General features: G+C 42.0%; 1 protein-coding gene across 4 annotated transcripts in view; it reads right to left on the reverse strand.

The window, feature by feature from the left end:
* The window catches only part of REL (REL proto-oncogene, NF-kB subunit), a 50,002-nt gene that overhangs the window by 11,860 nt on the left and 13,460 nt on the right, over positions 1-24,682 (reverse strand). For all 4 annotated transcript variants that reach the window (XM_064277002.1, XM_064277003.1, XM_064277004.1 and 1 more), the window contains exons 2-8: positions 22,756-22,898; positions 20,369-20,517; positions 13,173-13,264; positions 2,809-2,949; positions 1,261-1,365; positions 927-1,139; positions 105-173 (exon numbers count right to left, since the gene is read on the reverse strand). In XM_064277002.1, coding sequence (XP_064133072.1) covers positions 105-173; positions 927-1,139; positions 1,261-1,365; positions 2,809-2,949; positions 13,173-13,264; positions 20,369-20,517; positions 22,756-22,898 — 912 coding nt within the window. The remainder of the gene's footprint in view (positions 1-104; positions 174-926; positions 1,140-1,260; positions 1,366-2,808; positions 2,950-13,172; positions 13,265-20,368; positions 20,518-22,755; positions 22,899-24,682) is intronic.

Consider the following 24,682-nt stretch of genomic DNA (forward strand, 5'->3'; position numbering starts at 1 on the left):
AACAACATTATCAGTTCAAATTAAACAAACAAACAAACAAACAACAGAATAAAGCATACAAAACAAAATCTACTTAAACACAAATCGATCTACAGTGTTCTTACCACAGTCCTGCCATAGCTTCTGGAAAAGCAGAGTTGTCTTTTGTTTCTTTGCTTTATTGCCATAAGTATCTGTTTGGAAAGCAACACGGAAAGCATGTGAATCACCTCAGGATTAAGGTTCCTCTCCGTTAACAAATTCACGGGTGCTTTATTCATAAATGGAGCCCTGGTGGCGCAGCGGTTAAAAGGTCAGCAGTTTGAATTCACCAGCTGCTGCCTGGAAACCTTACGGGGCAGTCCTACTCTGTCCTACGGGGTCGCTATGAGTCGGAATCGACTCGACGGCAATGGGTTTGGTTTTGGTTGGTTTTATTCATAAACAGCAAATGCCTTAAATGAACATAATACAGATTTTATAATGTTTGTAGACTATGTCCCAAATCAGTAGTACGAGATATTTTTCTCTTGGTGAAAAAAAAAGGCTAAAGTATCTACCTTGTTTTCTTACAACCCCTGAGTCACTAACATCAACTAATACAGTCAGGTCAGATAAGACAGGGACCAGAAAGGGACCACCCTCTGCATGGCAAGTCTCCCAACCATAAAAAGGGCACAATATGGGCCCAAATAGACCCTTAAAAATAGAAATTTTGATAAACATTTTAGATACTTTAAACTTATTCCAGATTAGTCGAATCTCTTTCCTAAGAAAGGGGGCAAAGGACGTAAGGTCAGCCAGCCAGTCAAACACCGACTGAAAGCCTCCAGGAAAAGAAAAATTATGGATGATCATAACAGTATTCAAACGTATCTTACAAGAAAAGTTATTAGCAGGACCAATTTCTAAAACATATACAAAACCTTGCCACCAAAAAGTCCTACCTTTTTCATCTGGCAGGTATCGAAAGTCCATAGACTCACTAACTTCCTGGTCAGAAGGCCGCCGCAGCTGCATCTTCACTGTTACTGGCTCCGTTATAGCTTTGCAATATGGCGGAGTCTTGAAAACAATGGCCACTTGGCGGTGCACATCAGCTTGTGAAAAGATCCCTTTTGCTTCCCAGTCGTTCAACACAAAACGAACTTCTATGTCATCTAGCGGATGAGAAGCCACAGAAATACCAACAGTGGGAAATCAAAATAAAAGGCATCTATTAATTTTTTTTTATTAACCTAAAACACATTTTGAATTCAATGAAGCAGAACGCATACATACCTTTCTGCACTTTGTCACAGAGTAGAAATATCTCATCCCCTCCTCTGACACTTCCGCAGTTCTTGTTCACACGACAGATCCTTAATTCTGCTGTATTAGGAGCACCTGAGTATAAAGGGTTTTTTTAAAATGGGTTTCTACCTTAGTGATATATTTTATCCCTTTTTAGGTGAAGAATTTTAGGAAAACGATTTGCAGAATACACTAAAAAAATGTAGTATATAGATAAGGACACTAAACACAGTAAGTATCCACGTCTGTCCCCTTCCATTCTAACTCCATTGCCTTCCCTGGTTTTAAGCCTGTGACTTCATTTCTAGGCAATAACATGTCCTCTAATTAAACCTCCCTGCTTCTAGATTCGGATTCTTCCAACCCATCCTACACACTGTCACTGGATTAATCTTCTTAAATCACGGCCATATCAGTAAGGGAATACAACTTCCATGCTTCCTATTATCTGACCAGTAAGATTTCAACAGCTCTCCCTGGCATTCGAGGCTCTCCATGAGGAAGGTGCTCTGATCTGCTTTTACGGCCTTATGCCCCACGGTCCTTCTACATATAAGACTGGCACAGTCATGCAACACTAGTGAGGTATACACAAGTGTGTGTACACACACGCACACACACACATCTTTTGGAGGGCAATTTCATGGTCTTTTAAAACTCAGATATAGCCAAAAAGCAGAAAGAACCCAAGTATTCATCAACAGATGGATAAAATGTGCTATAATACAACGGAGTATTACTCAGCTGAAAAAAGGAACGAAATTCTAATACGTGCTACGGCATGAAGTATCGTGAAACCACCACGCTGAGTGACGTCAGTCAGTCACAAAACGACAACTAACTAAGATTCCCCTGAAATGAAACACCTGGAATAGGCAAATTCCCAGAGACAGAAAGCAGAAAGTTTCAGAAAGAGATAGTGGTGACAGTTGTACAACATCGTGAATGCAATTCATGTCACTGAATTACACACTTAAAAATGGCTCAAATGGCAAATTTTATGTTACATTTGTTTTACCACCATAAAATAAGAAAAAACAAAACCCCACGAACTACAGTCATACACTTTGACCTAGCAATCCAGCATTTGCCAGCATTTCCACTTGTAGAAATTTCCTCTAAAAAATATTTGCATGAGACCCTGTAATAGAGTAATAATTTAATAAAATTATGATATACAATGAAATATATTGGCTACTGAAAAGAATACCAGTAAGAGGAAAAAAAAGTTTATAAAAAGGTCAGTGATGACTTTTTAAAAAGTTGCCAAAAACATACCGTGTAAATGATGATGATGGTGTATGTGAACATAAATGAAGAACAAACTGATGAACTATACACCTGAGAATAGTGATTATCTTTGGAGAATGAGATGATAGTAGATTTGCTCTCTGTTAAATATTTCTATAACGTCTGAATTTTTCCTACAATAAACACGTTCTTTTTTTTAATTACCAAAATACTTCTTAAAAACTAAACTACAAAACACAAACAACAAACCACGGCTACCAACAAAGCAGACAGTGAAGCACTCACGATTGTCATAAATTGGGTTTGAGACGACAGGAGTCAGGGCAGTTGTCAAATCGCCGTGTTCGTCGGGGAGGAAAACCTGAAAACACAGCCTCACCACGTTGAGGTCACAGTCTTCAATATCAAGCAGCTGTTGTTCAGGGACTGGATAATTAAAAAAAAAAAAAAAAAGATTAAGAATGTAGAATAATCATATAGAACTAAGATCCCCCTAGGCCCCCCTCCCTGCCCACTGTATCCAAGAATCTTGAGAAATCTTCCAATTTGTACCAACAACACAAAACCGGTACAAAATCCCAAGGGTGCCAGTGATCACCACCATCAAACGGCCGCTGTCTGACAGCATTCATGAAGTCACGGCCACGCTCAGGAAGTGACTATCCAGGCATCTGAGATTAGAGCAGAACCCACTGACATTCACAGCAAATCAGGTTTCAGGAAAGTGGCTGCAGGCCACACACAACGGACAACTGGCATTCATCACCAATACCAGCTCTGTGCATTTGCTCCCGTCACTATGCTGGGGGCGACGTGTCAGTTACCCCTCACCCTGTACAAGAATTATCATCATCCTCATTTTACAGACGAGGGACTGATTTTAAAGAGGTTAAGTTACTAGTCCCAAGGTTTACAGCTAAAAAGCAGAGACTCAAACAGAGGTCACTGAATTCAGAGTCTGTGCTCTGAAGACCTGAACTCTACAGGGCAATTTATGTTACGTTATGCAAAAAACTGACATAAACAGGCACCGCTACTAAAATTCAGATCAGCATTTTAGGAATGAAACACCAAGAACGTGCTAGAGAACATGCTAGATGATGTAAGGTAGGGAGTTTCCATAAGAAATTTCATATGCAAATCAAGTTAAAAAAAAAAAAACCCATAGCAGGAAAATTCTGCAGTTCTGAAGAAATACAAAAACTCGTTCTTCATGACAGAATATAGTGTAGTGAGTTTGTTAAGTTGGTATTTGAAAAGAAACCCAGTTCCAAAGGAAACTATATTATTGCCTTTTCCAAAAAATATCATAAACTATAACAATAAATTGTAACTAATCACCGTATTTTTAAAAACTGAAATGTACATATTAAATTATACAAAAATTTTCATTATAAAAAGTATTAAAACTTGAAATATTAAATTTGAAAATACATGTTAAAACCCAAATTCCCCGGTCTTAAAAGCAATAACTAGTAAAAATGACAATGTATTTTGGATTTTTTTCTTTAAATTATATTCACACAGTCTCAGTAGCTACGCCAGCATTTAAAATCACACCAGTGTCTGCACTCTGAGGCCCAGCATCTGAAAGCCTCTACAAGAACACAGCTGCAGGACTAAAAGGTCAGAAGGTTCTGACGCCAACTCCCGCACCCTGCAGCACTCTACTGGCACGGTTATGCGCAGCCACGACAGGTCGGCCTCTTCAAAGTCAATTCCCCCCACCCCAACAGCTGATTTTGCAGAAGCAGATTGCCAGGCCTTTCTCTCGAGGTGCCTCTGGGTGGACTCGAACCTCTAACCTATCGGTTAGCAGTCTGCTGCATTAACTACTTGTACCCCCCAGGGACTCTTCAAAATCAACTTTGCAGTATTATAAAAATGCAGGCTCCAGGCTATTAACATCTCTCAACTACAAAGGTGATTTACCAATAGACCAAAAAAAACAGTTAGCTAGGTGCTCCTAAGAATAAGTTTAAAAACAAATCTATATGAATGGACACACAAATTGTGGTACAGTCGTACAATGGAATAATAGCGATAAAAGGAACAAAGTATGTGTCTTGGCCATCTGGTGCTGCTATAACAGAACTACGACAAACGGATGGCTCCAACAAAGAGAAACTTATTCTCTTACTGTCTAGTAGGCTACAAGTCGAAATTTAGGGTGTCAGCTCCAGGGAAAGGCTTTCTCTGTCAGCTCTGGAGGAAGGTCCAAGTCATCAATCTTCCCCGGGACTAGGAGCTTCTCTACGCAGGAACCTAGGGTCCAAAGGACGCGCTCTGCTCCTGGTGCTGCTTTCTGGGTGGTTATGAGGTCCCCATGTCTCTCTGTTCACTTCTCTCTTTATATCTCAAAAGGGATTGGCTTAAGACCCCAACTAATCTGTAGATCTCATCAATATAACTGCCGCTGATCTATTTTATTACATCACAGAGATAGGATTTACAACACACAGGGAAATCACATCAGATGACAAAATGGTGGACAATCACACAAGACTGGGAATCATGACCCAGCCAAGTAGACAGATATTTTGGGGACACAATTCAATCCAGGACACTATGGGTACACATCAACATGGAGATGGCTCAAAAACATTATTCTGAGCAAAAGAAGCCGGATATAAGACTAAAGGGTTCCATTTATCAGAAATTCTAGAAAAAATCAATCTATAGCAACAGAAAACAGATCAGTGGTTGACTGGGGCCAGAGGTGGGGGAGGAACATAGCTGGGAAGAGGCAAAGACATTTCTGGAAGTGACAGAAATGCTCCGCATGCTGGTTGTGGTGGCAGTTAAATGAGAGTATATGTTTGGGTGCATCTTACTGTATGTAAATTACACCTAAACGAAAGTTCATTTAGGAGCTTTTAAAATAGTACATAAAAGGAAAATAAATAAACTAGTTAGTAAACCAAAGTACAAAAACATTTAGCCACACAATCTTTCCATCAAACAGGAGAAATTCTAGTTGCTTCTCCAAAAATCACTTTTTATGGGATTTTTCAATGTGTGGGAACACAGTCAGCACGCATCAGGACGACTTAAATCTCTGGACGACTGGGTCAAAGCCGCTGAGAGGCACACCCTGACTGCCCCGTCTTTAGCCAAGTGCAGGATCCAGAGTAAGCTGTGCTCCGTCGTTGAAGGTCCAGCACAAAAGCTTCTTCTCTTCTAACCTGTGTCCCTGAGACGCAAGGATTATCGATCGCACCTTTAAATCAGTGTGGCACTTGACCTGTAGCTCTCTTAGTTTTTATCTTACATGGTAATCACTCATACATGCCCATTCTACCTTACTGGGCTAAGTTAAAAGTTTCATGAAGGCAGAATGGGTGTTTTCTTGTATGTCTGCTGAGCATGGAACAGAGTGGCCTACATATAACGGTTCATCATTCAACATTTCTTCTATTAGTCAGTGAGTAAAGGATTAATTAGACAAACGCCTGTCGAACAATCAAACATGTAGACATTTTTATAAATTGCTGAAGAAAACTGTGAAGTGAAAATTAACAAAAGGAAGTTTTGAATTGACAATGGCAGACTACGTATGCAATTGGGACCAGCTCTACCGTGAGAACTAAAAGGGTGTACAAAATATGAAACAAATTTTCTCAAAGGCATTAGAGCGCTAAGGAGGTGATGTAAAATCACAGGGCCAGGATCTGAGAGAAGGAAACTCAGAGAGGTAAGTTCAGAATACACCTGTGGCCACCGAGTCAATTTTGACTCACAGCCACCCTACAGGACAGCCACCCTACAGGACAGCCACCCTACAGGACAGAGCAGAACTGCCCCACAGGTTTCCAAGGAGTGGCTGCTGACCTTTTTAGTTAGCAGCTGAGCGCTTAACCACTGTACCACCAGGGTCCCCAATGGTTAAAAAACTAACTTGTCAGCAATGAAGAAAGGGTAAGGAAATCCACAAGAGCCTTTTTGTTTGTTTGTTTGTTTTTTAAGCTCAGGCTATTATGAGGAAAGGCTCTTATTTTCTTGTATTAAGCCAGACTCCAGAGATGAGAATCTGTGTTAGAGGCTACTTGTCTACCATGTAATATAATTCCCCCAAACTAAACTGCAAAACAACGCGCTTTCACAACCAACCAATGCCCTCTGCACATGGAGAGAGAGTAAAGTGCCTAACGAAGCTAAACTATAAATTCTTTAATGTCAAAATAAGTTGTATTGCACACAATTTAACAGTGTTTAAATATCCTATGGGTTTAATCACGGGACGATACTGGAATTTCAAATATGTTATTATTTAAATAGACAGCTGCTGTTGTTGTCAGGTTCTGACTGACAGTGATCCTATAGGACAGAGTAGAACTGCTGCACAGTGTTTCCAAGGAGCGGCTGGTGGATTCAAACTGCCAATCTTTTGGTTAGCGTCTGAGCTCTTAACCACTACGCCACCAGGGCTCCAATACATAGCTAAGAAATGATAAGTAATTTTTAATTTTTTTTCTACTTTTGCACTAAGAATCCTCTATGAAATCATCTGCCACTGTTTTGTTCTAGCTAAGTGGATATTGTTAAAATTTGATATTGGAGCCCTTAATTACATTCCTCAGCCCATTCAGACTTCGACAGATATTAGACAATTTGGACATTACTTTACCTGAAGCCTCAAGTTTGCAACTATTAGATTATTGTATGTGACCATTTGCAAGAGACAATTTCTATTTTAAAGAACTAATGGCAGGAAAGGTAAGATGAAGACTGGCCTTCATACACCAGGATGATGTGGGACACTAAATAATCCTATGCAAAGTAAGAATAATTTTTAAAATTCCTTGAACTTTGACGTGGTATTTGACCTTAAGAGAGTTCATGATGAAGCAGTATCTGTCTACAGGCCGAATTTGCAGACCCTATCTGCTAAATGGAAACCCTGGTGGCGTAGTGGTTAAGTGCTATGGCTGCTAACCAAAGGGTCAGCAGTTCGAATCCGCCAGGCGCTCCTTGGAAACTCTATGGGGCAGTTCTACTCTGTCCTATAGGGTCGCTATGAGCCGGAATCGACTCGACGGCACTGGGTTTGGTTTATTGGTTTTTATCTGCTAAACGTATCCAACTCCGCTCCTTCTACGTATCCCACATCTATAACACAGAAACAAAGCCAGCTAGTCTCTTGCTAATTCTTAACCAGTTGACCTTCCTATGTTAAGCAGACACCCACAAGAAACTGTCAATTCAGCTCTGACACATTCCTGTACAAACGGGAGAATTTACACTCGTATATCCTGAAAATAACATCAAAGACCAAAGAGAGACGGTAATTTTATGAGTTCATGTTATTTTAACCAGTTTTTAGTGTTTTGAGGGCTTTTTTGGAGGGTAGACTTTATTTGCTTTGTTTAGAATTAGAAATGCACATTTTTAGGTTATATTTCAATATTCTAGGAAAATAATAAAACGCTCAGGATAATCATTATTTCTATTACAAACACGGCATCAGAACACAGAATCTGGCCTACTCTGAAGACACTTAAACTTTATTAGCTGCCCCCGACTACGGGCCCCTGCCCCTCCACTGCTGTTCCCTCAGCACTTGTCAGTGTCTACTGCATTGTGTGTTTACTTAGCAGGTGTGCTAACTGTCAGTCTCTCTTCAAGGCCAGGGATTTCTGTCTGTTTTCTTGGCCGACTTACCCCAAGCACACAGGACACTCTAGGACTATGAGGATTAAAACAGGCAAAAATCTACTGAAGAAATGCCTGCGTAGCTAACCTGGGAAGCTGGCATGCACAGATAGGAAGCTCCTTACCCTCAGAGCACTCCCTTGTGGAGACAGGTATTTATACAGCAGTGCGGGTGGCACAGTGGTTGAGTGCTCGGCTACTAACAGGTCAGCAGTTGGACCCACCAGCCACTCTGCGCGAGAAAGACGTAACGGTCTGTTTCTGTAAGACTACAGCCTTGGAAACCCTACGGGGCAGTTCTACTCTGTCCTAGAGGGTAGCTAGGAGTCACACCTGACAATGGCAGTGGGTTCGGTTTGGTTTTTGATTGATACGAATACACTGCTTAGGTGCCAAAGTGAAATGTAAAAAAGTTTCCACCTCAGACACTGCCCACAACGAGCATGAAATTCATCTAACAATATCCGAACAAGTAAATGATCCAATAGGTGTCACAAAACTTTTAATGACTAATTGCTGAGTGAATGGCATAATTTGGAAGATATTATCTTGGGCTGAACAGAACTGAGAAGGCTTTCAGGTAAGGAAGACAACTTGAATATTTCTGGTACAAACGAGGCACGTTCATTCATTCATTTATTTGTTTATTCTTTCAACAAATTTTAATTAAGCCTCTACCATGTGCCAGACACTGGACTCTGTGTCAGAGACGCAGAGAAGACAGTCTCCACCCCCAGGATCTCACTGTTTAGTGAGGGAGAAACATTAAAACAGGATTACAGAAAACCGATTAGAAGTTAAGTACGAGCGCTGCAGGAAAATGGAAGGAATGAGTATCTGTCTGGAAGGTCAGGGAAGGCCTGAGAGAGGAGGTGGCCTTGCCACTGAAACTTGAAGGATGAACAGGAGGAATTCACCAGGCAGACCAGGGCATTCCATACCAGGGACACACAGGAGCACAGCAGCAAGAAAGAAGACGGCTCCCCTCACACCGTAAACAGCTCGGGAGGCAAAAACAAAGCTTATATGCACTCAGTCTTAGGAGAAGAGGGAGGGAGTCCAGGGAGGGGGTGGCAGCTGGAGATGAAGCTGGAATGGAAAACTAGATCATGGAGGCCTTTGGATGCTGTGCTTGAGAAGCTGAAATTAGCAAGCAGATCAGAATTTCTTAGAGTGTGGCCCATGGATCACCTGCATCAGAATCACCCAGAGTCCCGCTGGTCGTGACAGTAAGTTAGCAGGCTAGATAAGCATTTAAAACAATAAAATGGAACAGAGGCTATACTGCACATATTGTTTTTTATCTATGCGTGTATGCACACATAGCTATGTACTGTGCTGAGAAATTAAATCTACTTCTTTCTGGGGGTCACAGTCAAAGAAGTTAAGAAACACTGATCTAGGGTGCTTATTAAAATGCAGATTCCCAGACCTGGCACCTGACCTATAAAATCAGAGGGAATATGGCCTGGAAGCTACATTTTTAAACAAGTACTTAGGGCTTCAGTATTAAGTAGAGAGTCAGCAAAAAAGAGGAAGAAACCTAAATGAGATGGATGGACACAGTGGCTGCAACAATGGGCTCAAGCATTAACCACGATCGTGAGGATGGCGCAGGACTGGGCAGTGATCGTTCTATGGTACACACGGTCACTGTGAGTGGGAGCCGACTCGATGGCACCTAACAGCAACCACAAGGGACTCACACGCACATTCAAATGGAGGACTACGCTGAGGGTGATCTAGAGGCACTGATGGGACAATAAGCAGAGCTCTGAAACGACCAGATTGGTTTTAGAAGGATCTTTCTAGACACGGAGTATACAAACTGGTTGGAGGGAGATCAAGAACAGAGGCAGGAACACAGGTTGAGAGGTTAGCGCCCAGGCTCCAGGCTAACAATGACGCAAGCTGACATTCCTAAAGCGGCCAGAAGGAAAGAGGAGAAGAGGGACTGAGAGGCGGTCAGGGTGGGCGGACAGAACAATCTGTCTGGACCAGACAAGGTTCCATGAAGAGAAGCAGTGGAAGAGATGCCAGGAGACACGTGTTGGAGCTACAGGCAGGTGGGTGGCTTTGAATGCAGGCCCGTTTAGCTGTTAAACTATGCAGGAAGCTCTTAGAGGTCTCTGATCACAACAGTATGTTAGACTGCTGTCCTACAAAGATTAGGTGCTGCCGTTGTCGCCAGCTGCTGTTGCGTTGATTCAGACTCACGGCAACCCCAAGCCTGCAGAGGGAGACTGCTCTCCACTGGGTTTTCAAGGCTGTGACTTTTTGGAAACTCTGGTGGCGTAGCAGTTAAGAGCTACGGCTGCTAACCAAAAGGTCGGTAGTCGGAATCCACCAGGTGCTCCTTGGAAACTCTCTGGGGCAGTTCTGCTCTGTCCTGTAGGGTCGCTGTGAGTCAGAATTGACTTGACAGCAGTGGGTTTGGTTTTGGTTTAGACTTTTTGGAAGCAGATCGCCAGGTCTTTCTTCCGAGGTGCCTCAGGTAGGTTTAAACTGCCAACCTTTCGGTGAGTAGTCCAGTGCTTTATCATTTGTGCCACCCGGGGCTTCTCAGAATATTATCCTAGTGGGGAGAAAACAGCATACCACCACAACTCAAATTATGAGATCAGCTCCCCAGTTAAGGAGAGAGCAAAAGGGTTAGGAGAAGGAACGGATGTTAAAAAAAAAAAAAAAAAACCCAAAACAAACAAACAAAAACTAACGATCAACAAACACTGTGTAAGCTCAAGTGGCAGGACCATCTGGGCAGAACCGCACGGGGTAACATCACGAGCTCTGGAGCCAGGCGGCCTGTGGTTCAAATCCCAGCTCCATCATCCACCAGCTGTGTAACTGAGCAAATGACTTTTCTATGCCTCCATTTCCTCGTTTGTAAAGTGGAAATATTAATAGTACCTGCATCTCATAGACTGTTATAAAGATGAAATGAAGTAAAATCTGTAAAGCATTTACTATGTGTTAGAAACCATTCTAAGTCCTGTATATGTTATTAACATCATGCCTGGATCTGGGTTGCTAAAAAAAAAAAAGAGCTTCCACAGATGGCCTATCAGCTTCCCCTTTTTAATGCCTTTACCCCGGGAGTCAGGAGACCTAGGTTTGAATCCCAGCTCCACCACTTATACCGTATGACTTGGGAAAGTTATATAACCAAAAGCTAGGTTTCTCTTCTGTAGAGGAGTGCTCTTATAAATGATTAAATAAAAGTGTACACGAAGCACTTAAAACGTGCTTCCTGACACACGAGAAGTGCTTAACAAATAGCAGCTGTCATTTACAATCTCTTCGTTTTTACTGCATTTAGATCTGGATGGCCTCCTTGAGTCTGTCCCTTTAATCTGGTGAAGAATCAAAATTTCCAGTGAGCTACTTGACCCATGAATTTTCCACTTCTAAAAATTTATCCTAAGAAAATAACAGCACAAGAGCTAAACATGTATATACAATGGAGTTTCTGAAATAAAATGAAAACCACCTAAATGTTCATTAACAGATGACTGGGTACACAAATTATGGTCTATCCAAACAATGGGATATTCTGTTAAAAGAATAAAACAGATTTTATAAGCAAAATGTTTGAGATATATTCCAGAGTAGAAAAATGAAGCGGCAGAATAGGAAGCATAGCATGATTCCATTTACATAAAAAATATATGTCTATATGACTATACACATGTAAAGAAAATCCCAGAACAATACATGCCAAGCTTACCAGAAGTGTCCTCTGCAGAGTGAGATGGAAGGGGAAGGAGACTTTTGCTTTCATCACTATTCTTGTTATGTGCCATCAAGTCGGTTCCCACTCATAGCAACCCTCCAGGACAGAGCAGAACTGCCCCACCGGGTTTCCAAGGAGGGCTTGGTGGATTCAAACTGCCAACCTTTTCGTCAGCAGCTGAGCCCTGAACCACTACACCACCAAGGCTCCACCCCTATACTCAGCTGTATAAAAAATCAAGGCCTAGAGTAGAGAGATGCAGACTGTAGACCTGAGGACTCACATTGTCTTTGGACACATTCCTTAAATTATCATCCTATCAAATTATTTTCATACATCCAGGAAGAACACAGATCAACAATGTAAGTATGTCTTGATTATGACAAAGAAGCCTAATCTTTGAAAATTTTACAGTTATTCAATTCCCGAACTGTGCATATTTAAGCAGCTGCAGAAGACGTAGGAGAATGCAGACTACGGTAGCGTAGGGTGCCAGCACCTAGCTTGGGAATCATTTGTCTATTCTAACAACACGGGGTGCTTCCAAGCGCCAGCACCACACCACGCCAATTCGCGCTGTCAGGGTAAGTGTTTAATGAATGTCATTTTATTATCCCCCAGACCTACTAAAAAGTAAACACCTTCCCACATGCATGAACACACTACGAAGATATTTTGTGTGGCTTCCACTTTTATGCTGCTTCTTCCACACTGAGGTTAATGCAAGTTTCACTGTTGAATGTGCCCATGAGTTAAACGCACTCCAACCGCTTATAATCACAGCACCTATTCAGCATGCAAAAAGGAGGCTGTGTACTGTCTCCTGAAACGGCACAAAGACACATTCAAAGAGAATCTGAGCATTTTTGAGGTTTTCTTACAGAAAACAATGACACTCTCCACTAATATAAGGAAGACTTCTCTGCTAAGAAATGACACTTTTTCAACAATGGTAAAAAAAATTTTAAATATATTTCATTCCTCAGACACAGGTACAAGGCAACAAGTAGAAAAGTGAACACAAGACTTAAGCAGCGTTTAAATCAGGTTCAAGATACATATAGGCGTCACTTATACAATGAGTCGAATCCAAATTGAAAACAAATACAAAAACCAGCTGCCATCAAGTTGATGATCCCATGGCAATCCCATGTGTGTCAGGCACCTATAGGTGGACTCAAACCTCCAATCTTTCGGTTAGCAAATGAGCATGCCCCAGGGACTTCATCCAAATAACAGGAGTGGCTATATTAAAAATACTCACCACTGAAAGGATTGATTCCTGCCCTTATCCGTGAAATTACAGCTTCTTTTACTTCTTTTTTCTTTACACAACGAATACCCAAATTTTGAAAACTAGAAGGGAAAAATAAAACTTTTAACACCACATTATAGTTAAACACAAAGACACCTAAACAATGTTCTACTTGCGGAAATCAAACACAGCCAACACTGAGTGGTGGCGGATGGAGATGCTGGAGAATTCCATGTGTTGGGATAAAAATGCAGGGGTAAGATGGTGCTATATTTCTACGAGAACTGTTAAAAGAAAAACAGATATAGTGTATCATTTTTACACACAATATTTCATAATTACACCTTACTAATATATCTAAAGAGCCCTGGTGGTTCAATATTAAGTGCTAGGCTGCTAACCAAAAGGTCAGGGTTCAAACTTAGCCAGGGGCTCTGAGGGAGAAGACACCTCGCGATCTGCTCTCATAAAGATTACATCCTAGGAAACACTACGGGGCAGGTCTGCTCTGTCCTACAGGGTCACTATGAGTCAGAATCAACCCGATGGCACTCAACAACAACAAACAATACGCCTATGTCAAATATACCAGAACGGGCAGACCGTAACAGGAAAGTAACATCAAAAGCTAAAATTCACCTCCCAAACAAACTCATCATCAAGTCAACAAAATGTGTGTATCTGATTAGGTCAAGCAGAAGCTATAAAAACATGCCCATGGGCTGAAGCCCACAGGGATATTTTGTTGAGCCCACAGTGTTGCCTACATTCCAAAAAAAAAAAAAAAGGTGTACAGGTTGCCAACATTTAAAAATCAGGTAATTACATACAAACTGACTTCTCTTGATGTTTGTACGCATCGCTTGAACCTTTTAAAGGCCTGGCAGTGCTAGGCTGGTACAGAAACAACGGCTGGGGCTGAGCACCACTGCCCCATCACCCAGGGCAAGGCCTGCGAGCCCGCTCACACCTGAGCCCCCTGCTCACTTATACCACCTGCCTGGCCCCCAGACACTTGTTTTTTGAGCCCTGATTTCACTGCTAGTAGCAGTGGAATATAATATGGTTTGCGCTGTATTGCGTGAAGTTATAATCATCCATTATAAGAAAGAATTGAAATGTGTTTTTAGAAAATCAGTAAGAGGTTTAATACTAACAATAATATTTAACAAAAGCTTCAAAATGTCATTTGTGGAAAACTTCTCAATAGCTACAAATATGACTAATCTGCATATGTGTAGTACAGATGGTGGTGGGGACTCCCCCACCAACCAGCAGTCATGCTTGTTCCCACATGGAAAAACCATGACATCACTTAAGTTGGGTGGGTGTGAACAAGGAAGCAAAACTCAGTTATAATAACATGACTGCCTGTTCAACTTCACGGGCCACTGGCCACAGGAGGCTGCCTCCAGGCCCTCTTCCTGCTCATGCTGAGTCTAAGGTTTACACTCTTCACTCATCGCACCCGCGATCTTGCCAGCTCCTACAATGTCTTTGACGTTTCCTTCCTCTGCCTCCAAAATTAAAAAATAAATCTTGAATTTCTAGCCCTTATTTGAAATCCTAAAACTATAATCCTCTTCTTCAAAAGTATTACTATTCTTTAAGATTCTTGGCATGGCTCTCTCTTTTTCTCTGACAAAAAGGTTTTAAAGACTTCTTCGTTTTATATATTTATATACTACTTCATTGTGTTTTATCTGAATAACCATATTTAACTGCTATTCACAAAACATTAGCAGTAGTGGGGATTTCTGAAATTCTGACACGAGGAAATCAAGGTTTGCAGAGATTCAGTGACCTGTTCAAAAAAATTGCTTTCAAACGGGAAAAGTTCAAAAAAGCATTCAAGCGTCTGAGGCACCCAAAGAGTCAAATATGCAGTCATTGGTCGTTCATTCATACTCCTTCAACAAGTTTTCAGGCTTCTACAATGTACCAAAAACTCCAGAAAGCACCGAGGATTTACAACCCGTCCCCTCATGGAGTTTACGATCTACCACAGGGCTTGCAAACCAAGGCCTGTGGACCAACTCCAGCCCCCTACTTGTTTCTGCAGATAAAGGTTTACTGGAGCTCTACCGCGCTCGCTCCCATCCATGTGCTGTCTATGGCTGCCCTATGCTACAACAGCGGAGCTGAGTAGCTGTGACAGAGGCTGTGTGGCTGAAAATATTTACCATGTGGCCTTTACAGAAAAGGGCTGCTGACCTCTAGCCTAGTGAAAGATACAGACATTAAATGATCACACACACAAAAACGCTAAACTGCAATCATGACAAGTGTCCTGAAGGGGAGATACGTGATGTCACGGGGGCCTAAAATGAGAGAGCTGATCAATTCAGGGAGGGCAGAAGGGCTTCCTGCAGGAAGTGATAATGTGAACACAAGTGAACTAGTTAAGAGGAGAGAGAAGAGACCGCCTGGCAGACGATAATATGAACAGAAGTAAACTAGGTAAAGAGGAGAGAGAAGAGACCTCCAGCCAGAAAGAGGAGAACACCCAAAGGTCATAGAGAAGAGCTCTGTCCTTAAAGGAAACCAAAGGAGGGCCCGTGTGCCTGCAGTGTGGACATATCACACTAGAAGGCCTGTGTGCCTGCAGTGTAGACATACCACACTAGAAGAGGCCTGTGTACCTGCACTGCAGACCTATCACACTAGAAGAGGCCTGTGTACCTGCACTGTAGACATATCACACTAGAAGAGGCCTGTGTGCCCGCAGTGTAGACATATCACACTAGAAGAGGCCTGTGTGCCCGCAGTATAGACATATCACACTAGAAGAGGCCTGTGTGCCCGCAGTGTAGACATATCACACTAGAAGAGGCCTGTGTGCCCGCAGTGTAGACATATCACACTAGAAGAGGCCTGTGTGCCTGCACTGCAGACATATCACACTAGAAGAGGCCTGTGTGCCTGCAGTGTAGACATATCACACTAGAAGAGGCCTGTGTGCCTGCACGGTAGACATATCACACTAGAAGGCCTGTGTGCCTGCAGTGTAGACATATCACACTAGAAGCCTGTGTACCCACGGTGTAGACACATCACATGAGAAGGCCATGGACCTGCAGTGTAGACATATCACACGAGAAGGCCATGGACCTGCAGTGTAGACATATCACACGAGAAGGCCATGGACTGCAGTGTAGATGTATCACACGAGAAGGCCGTGGACTACAGTGTAGACATATCACATGAGAAGGCCATGGACTGCAGTGTAGACATATCACACTAGAAGCATGTGTACCCACAGTGTAGACATATCACACTAGAAGGCCATGGACCTGCAGTGTAGACATATCACACTAGAAGGCCTGTGTGCCTGCAGTGTAGACATATCACACTAGAAGAAGCCTGTGTACCTGCAGTGTAGACATATCACACTAGAAGAAGCCTGTGTACCGGCAGTGTAGACATATCACACTAGAAGAAGCCTGTGTACCTGCAGTATAGACATATCACACTAGAAGAAGCCTGTGTACCTGCAGTGTAGACATACCACACTAGAAGGCCATAGGCCTGCAGTGTAGACATATCACACTAGAAGGCCTGTATGCCTGCAGTGTAGACATATCACATTAAAAGAGGCCTGCGTGCCTGCAGTGTAGACGTATCACACTAGAAGAGGCCTGCGTGCCCGCAGTGTAGACATATCACACTAGAAGAGGCCTGTGTGCCTGCAGTGTAGACATATCACACTAGAAGGCCTTGCAGGTCATGGCCAGACGCTGTCCTCATTAAGAGCCACATAAAGCCATCAAAATGTTTTAAGTAGGGGTGGGAGGTGACAGTTTGTGTCTGAAATAATCACTCTGGCTAAAGTGGACAGACCGGGGAGGAGGGTGCCAACGAGATGGAAGCATACCAGAAGGGAGGCTATCCCAACCCAGCAGCCCCGATTTAGACTGCGGTGGCAGTGGGGCAGTGTGCAGTTCACAGAGAGAAGTGAATAGATTCGAGAGTTATTTAAGACGTCCTTGTGAGTGGATTCAGTATTTTACGCTTGTGTAAAGGATGTCAAGGACAACACTCAAGTTTGAGGCCTTTGTAGCAACCGCGAAGAAACGAAGCACTGAAAAAAGACCAAATTTCAGGGGAAAGAGGCCTGCAGAGGTAAGATTACAGCTTGGGGCGTATTCTGCTCGAGGTGCTTCTGAGACACGGAAGAGGACATGTCAAGAAGGTGATGATGATTGGCACCAAATGCTGTAGCATAGCCTTCCCCTCCTGAACAATTCCGTACTAACACTTAGTCGGGCAGAGCAAGGTCCACATGGAGAAGCAGCTTGGTCTGGGGTATCAGAACCCAGGTGGTGCATTACAGATTGAACTGTGTCCCCCCAAATATGTGTTGGAATCCTTGCTACGTTAATGAGGCTGTATCAGTATAGGGCATGTCTTAAATTTAACCACATTCAAGATATAAAAAGAACAGATTAGGCACAGAGACAGGTAAGCACAGATGGGGAAAGACAGAGGCCACATGGTGGACTCCAGGGAATGCCAAGAAGAACGCTGGTGAAGTCGAGACGAGAATTTTTCCCCAGAGCAGAGAGAGCCTTCCACTAAAGCTGGTGGCTTGAATTCGGACTTCCAGCCTCCTGAACTGTAAGAAAATAAATTTCTGTTCTTTAAAACCAAAAAAATAAAAGAAAGCAATTAGACTAAATACCATTCCCAACTGAAAGGAACTGGGGCTAGAGCAAGAACAGTGTGAGTGAGTCTGGAACACCCTGCTGCCTCAGAAAGAGAGGAAGCGCTCAGAGAAATGACGGGGTCTTGTCAGAAGCGCATGGGAGACGGTGTGAAGGGGCTTGCATTGGTCAAATTTCCAATGTGAAAAATCTAAAGAATATTGCCATAATGGACTATAATATATTGAATAATGATTAAGAAAAGAATCCAGGAGTCCACAGTGGTACAAGAGAATGCTGACTAACAAATACAGAAGGAATGATAGAATTTTCTTTAAATCATCATTTTATAATCACCATTTAACAACAGATTCAGGTAGGAGTTATTAATGGATGCCAAAAAGTAATTGGGAATAGGATATTCACACAGTCTCAAGGTGTTCCAGTGGAAAAAGGTACTTTGACATTGGAGAAACCTTGCTAAGTGATCAAACTTACTATCACCAAGAATAGAAAATACTGATATTACACATCTCTTGATGAAGTATTTTGAGACGGATACAGCATTATCTCTGCAGATTTCTTAATGTTTAATGTGAATATTATTATGAGCAACCATTCAGAGTAATCCACATTGACAGACAGTCTTCAAGACAACTAACCTGGATGCTTCAGATATGGTGATGTCATGAAAGACCCCAAAAAGCTAGGGAACTGTCCTAACTTAAAGGACACTCAACAGGCATGACAGCTAAATATAATGTGTGACAGGGAAGACAGCTATAGGGATTATCGGGAAAATAATTGAGGAAAGCAGAAGTAAAACTGGGGAGTTCAGTCTCACGGATATCAAGGAATGAGAATGTTTCAAGAAAGACGTGGCCAACAAAGTAAAATGCAGTTGGGAGATCAAATAATACAGGCAGGACAAAAATGCGTGTTTTTGGCCACATGGGTATTGCTAGATGTTATGGATTGAATCCCGTCCCTCAAAAATATGTGTCGTAAACCCTAACCCCATGCCTGTGGTTACAATCCCATTTGGGAATGAGTTTTCTTTGTTATGTTTATAAGGCAGCATTAGTGTAGGGTATCTTGAGTCAATCTCTTTTGAGGCCTAAGAAGAGCCAGCGAGCACAAATGGGAGAAGAGAGACACCACGCCACATGAAGATCACCAAGGCACCCAGGAATAGAAGCTGAAAAGACGCAAGGACCTTCCACCAGGGCAGGCAGAGAGAGCGAGCCTTCCCCTAGAGCCCACACCCTAAATTCAGACTTCCAGCCTCCTAAATTGTGAGGCAGTAAATTTCTGCTTATTAAAGTCATCTACTCATCAGATTCCTGTCATAGCAGCACTAGATAACTAAAACACTAGTTTGTTTATTTTTCTTTTCATGTCATTTGTTTCATTGTTTACCCAAAAGCTATACATGTTCATTACAAAAACTAATTATAAAATAAATACAAGTTAAAAAAAAAACATAAAAAAAAACCTCATAATCCTTCCTAGCCAGAGACAACTGGTATTAATATCTAAGTGTATAGCTACCATGTAAAGTTATATATTTTAAGCCAAAATAATTCTCCACACGTTCTGTTTTAAAACCTACTTTATTCACCTCACATACAGTTAACTATCTTTCCATACTAGGAGACACATAGCCGCACTGGTGTTTTTAAGGCTACATAGGAGTACGTTGCATAGGTGTGCCAGATTGTTTGACTAAACCTCCTTTATTATTTGGACTGTTTCTAACTTTTTGCCTTCACAAAAAAGAGCTGCAATGAACATTAGCACAGCTAAATGTCTCAACATGCTTAATTATTTATCTCCTAAGGATAAATTCCTAGAAGTGGAATTGCTAGCTCAAGAGGCATTCATATTTTTCAGGCTTTTGCTATACAGTTGTTAAAGTGCTCACCGGAAAGACTTCATTACTTTACACTCTGCCCAACGCAGTGAACGGGCTCATCTTCTGGCAGCCTCACCAACACCAAGTGCTACGTTTTTTGAACCATGGAACTACTGACTTGTGTTAATTTTATTTCCTGCCCCTCAATAAATCATAGTTTCCCAGTTGATTTTCCTCACATCTAGTAAATTTTAAGATAACTATAAATGAAAAGACAGGACAAAAATTTAGAAAACCTTTCATAAATTATTCAGACTAAGAGAAAAAATCACAGCATAAAATGGAGCCCTGGTGGCACAGTGGTTAAGTGCTCAGCTGCGAACCAAAAAATCAGCAGTTCGAGTCCACCAGCCGCTCCTTGGAAACTCTATGGGGCAGTTCTATTCCATCCCATTTTTTTTCAAGTTTTAATGGGAGTCGCTATGATTTTTTTTTTACTTTTAGTAACAATAATGAAGGGCTCCTGCTGGCTCTGTAAACCTGCCTGCTGGTGGATAATTAACGGGCAGTTCTAATGCAAATGGTGAGACAGTTACAATGTACCAGCAAACAGAAATAGGACAAGAAATTGATCTATCCTGCAAAAGGTAACAGACGGTCAAAGCGTCCTGTCTCTGTCCCTGAGGACTCTGTGACTGTGTACTCACAACAGAGGCCTGCGCTCCTGTCCGAACTCTGCTTCATAGTAGCCATCTCTGCAGTCTTTTCCAACTAGATCATGAGGGTGAGGTTTATAGGGGTCATTCTTCGTTACTAACGTAATTCTCACTTTTCCTTTTCCATAGTAGTTCATAATCTGAAAAAGGGAAAAATCAAATACATGAACCATAAATATATACAGTAAAACCCGGGAAAGCTGGAACCTGCGTGAGGCAGAAACCTGTCAGAGAAGGAAAACTCAAATATTTTCCACTAAAATGAGTGACAGAAAAGAGGTAAAGAACTGAACCCTGTCAAACGCGGGAAACTTGTGAGACCTGGCAAACAAGGCAGTTCCGTCAAGTTTTAGCCACACAGGTTTCACTGTCTGTACATATGCACATATACGTATATACACGTACACATTCTATACAATGTCGTTAGCAATGGATAAAGAAACTCCAGTTGACTATCAACTGCGGTGGAGGAAACTCAGAGAATACTAGTTGGAAGAGTTTACTTCTCAGTTTCTTCGCCTGTATTTTCTGTCCTAACTTCCAATTGGTCAAATCATCTGACTCCTTATTTTTCTTTTAGACCAGGTAAAATTATGCCAAATTTGATCACAGAACATGAGAAAACACTTAGATGTAAAGTCACCAAATGCCCTGCTCTGAGACACCAAAAACATCCCTCGAAAGTACATATTTAAGCCATAGTAGAAATGATACCACACCAAAATGATCATTTTACTTAACGTGTAACATTTTATTTCACAAAAGTATTTGCTAATCAATAAGCATATTGCAAGTGTCCAGAGAACACCAGGGAGTAAGTCCCACTGAGTTTAACAAGATACAGTTTTACAGAGTGCACATCTAGAACTGAGAGTGAAGAGGAGGGTTTAGCGTGGAAGAAGGGGGTACTCTGAGCACGGGAGGAACAAAAGTTCAGTTTGGAAGCCAGCAAGTTTGCAAGAACAAAGCAGGAAATATAAAAACCAGCACACTGTAAGGGAGAAAGGTAGTTAAGTAAGAATGGGTAGATGGCATTAAAACCCACAGTTTTTAATTTAACCATAATTTGAACAATAACCAGGAAGTACTGCCTTTCTGAAGGAAAGAGAAGGTGACCGCTGCAGACTGAGAGCCAGGCTGATGCAGAGCTCAGGTCACGATGTGTGCAGGACTGGCCAGAACGGTGAACAAAAAGCTGATCTTAGGAACATCTTAGAGAACGCATACAATAAACTGAACTGTGGAGAAGAGCTAAAAATAACTCTTAAAAGGATTGGAAGAATATTTCCTTATTTACCTTTCCTTAGCATTTCTCCCATTTTAACACTTAAATAACTTAGATAATCCAAATCGTATAGCTGCTGAAAGTGTAATAAAAATCAGGAATTCAACACACAGCTTGCCGTGGGCTTACTCTGTAACTTTGGCAATTCCCTTTAAGTTCAATAAAATGAGGAGGCTTGTAAATAATCCGGTTATAAAACTAACCCAAAATCTGTTGATGAAAGATTGAATAACATTTTTCAGAATATACTCTACCAGTAAGGTTTTTAGTTGGCATTTAAAGGTTAAAATTTTTATTTAAAGTCAAATAAAATATAATACATAAATATAAAATATAAATACAGTATATTTACAACTATAAATATAGCAGATGTTACCAAATTTACACGAACAATTTGAAAAGTGATAGCATTTCAAACCTGTCAGTGTAAGACCCAGAGACCCAGAGGGCGACAGTAAAGGTACAGAGAGAGGAGAAAGAGGATCTTCTTTGCCACAGCCTCCATCTAGGCTGTCAAGTGATCGCAGTCAAGAAAATAACTCTGGATTCCTGAATCCACGTCTTTAACCGACACAACAACTTCGCTCTGGAAGGAGAGGAAAGGGGTCATGATCCTAAAGCTGCCAGCGTACACTATGCACTATGACTCACTCTGCTTAGACTTAACACACAACCATGTACAACACTTGTCGATTTACGTACCAATCAACCAACCGCTACGGAGTCGACTGCGACTGACGGCAACCCTGTGTGTGCCACAGCAGAACTGTGCCCACAGCATTTTCAATGGCTGATTTTTCAGTAGGTCACCAAGCCTTCTTCCAAGGGACCTTTGGGTGGACTCAAACTGCCAACCCTTTGGTTAGCAGCCGAGCACGTTAACTGCCTGCACCACCTGCGGACCCTGATTTACCTACAGGGGTGAAATAAGAAATGCCCCTAGACATCTAGCTATCTAGCACACAGCAATTAAAAACAGGAGAAAAGAGAAGAGACCGTGGTGACGACCTGAAGAAACCGGGCCTCAAACGTAACCGCAGGGGCTGAAACACGAGGCACTGAATGTGGGGTGCACACAGGAAGGGTCAATTACCTGGATGGACGGGTACGTCCGGTTGCTGTCTGTGCTGTGCTCCCCGGGAATGCTGCCTGCTGACCGTCCTTCACATTTGTACCTGAATCGCATGCCCCTCTGCCTGGGTTGTTCGATTATCTCTATATACGGGTTATACCCACCTGAAAATTAAAAAAAGGCGGGGGGGGGGGGGGTGTGAGATTAGGATAGCAATAATAATGGATTTTAACCATTTTGGTTTTTTCCAAAACAGCAGATTTTCCCTTCCAACACGAAATAACAAGGCTGAAGCGTAATTATCCACAATTGGGTGGGAGAAACTGCTTTTGCCGTTAAAGTGAGCTCCTGGGGAGTGTTGGCACAAGCCGCTCAAACCACACTGACTTGGTGAGGACTTGATCACTCGGTGTCCGCAGCTGATGCTGCCAGTGTGAAGCTCTGAGGCGAACACTTCAGAGACAGCCACTTCCCACGTGAAACCAAGCACAGGGGTTTCCCCCAAGATTTCCCAGAGGGGCTAGGAAGATAGTGTTCAGAAGCACAATATTGTACTCCAAAAGTGACTCAAATGTAATTTAACTGGTTGGTTTTACATTAGACTCTAACAGTGGAGTAAAAGACTGCTCCCTGAACGTGAAAATGTATTTAAACATGTATAAGTTATTTGCATTGGAATTTCAAGGTGGCGTACTGGTTAAGTGCTACGGCTGCTAACCAAGAGGTTGGCAGTTCGAATCCACCAGGTGCTCCTTGGAAACTCTATGGGGCAGTTCCACTCTGCCCTATAGGGTCGTTATGAGTCGGAATTACCTCCACAGCAATGGGTTTGGTTTTTTATACATAGTCTGGAGCCCTGATGGCAAAGTGGTTAAGAGCTCAGGCTGCTAACCAAAAGGCTGGCAGTTGGAATCCACCAGCCACTTCTTGGGAACCCTATGGGGCAGTTTTACTCTGTCCTATAGGGTTACTATGAGTCGGGATTGGCTTGATGGCACACAATAACAACAATGATACATAATCTATCAAAACAAGCCCCAAAAGGGACTTTAGGTTCAAGAGGATTTTCAGTCACGTCTAAATCTTTTTTTTTAAAGCGGAAGACACAACGGAGGAAAACGAAAATAACTTACTTTCTATAACAAATTTAATTCAAAATATCCACCTTTATGAAGAACTACTGTACATACAACAACACGGACGAATCTCAAAATAATTACGCTGAGTGAAGAAGTCGGATCAAAAAGGGCATATACCGTACAATTCCACCGACACAAAACTCAGGTTCCGTACACTAATCAGTAATGAAAGCAAGGACATCATTGGCTGCAGGGGTGTGAGGTGGGCAGGTAACTTGTGGACAATGGACATGTTCATTATCTTGACTGGGGTGGTGATCGCAAGGTTGAATACAAATGTCAAAACTTACCAAGTTATGTAATTTAAACACAGGCAGTTGATTGTACCTTAACTATACTTCAATTAAGTGGTTTAAAACATAAGCACCTTTGCTCTCTTTTATTATCCAAATCTAGGAAACGGAAGTTTAATAAAAACACTCAAGTGTACTTACAAGTAAGGTAGTTAATGTAAACAAATAAAAAACTCCCTCAGTTTAATCATTTCTAAATTCCCACAATCTGATATCCATTTCATTGATGGAAGGCTTGTCCTCTGTGAAGGCAAGCCACCTTCAGAAGGGGTAACACAATGGGCCTATTTTTTCAAAAAGAAAACAAAAATCCTCACAACTGGACAAATGAGCAACATCATGATAAATGGAGAAAAGACTTGAAGTTGTCAAGGATTTCATTTTACTTGGATCCACAGTCAACACCCATGGAAGCAGCAGTCAAGAAATCAAAAGACGCATTGCATTGGGCAAATCTGCTGCAAAGGACCTCTTGAAAGTGTTGACGAGCAGAGATGTGACCTTGAAGACCAAGGT

This window comes from Loxodonta africana, chromosome 26 (assembly GCF_030014295.1).
Source record: "Loxodonta africana isolate mLoxAfr1 chromosome 26, mLoxAfr1.hap2, whole genome shotgun sequence".
Classification (NCBI taxonomy): domain Eukaryota; kingdom Metazoa; phylum Chordata; class Mammalia; order Proboscidea; family Elephantidae; genus Loxodonta; species Loxodonta africana.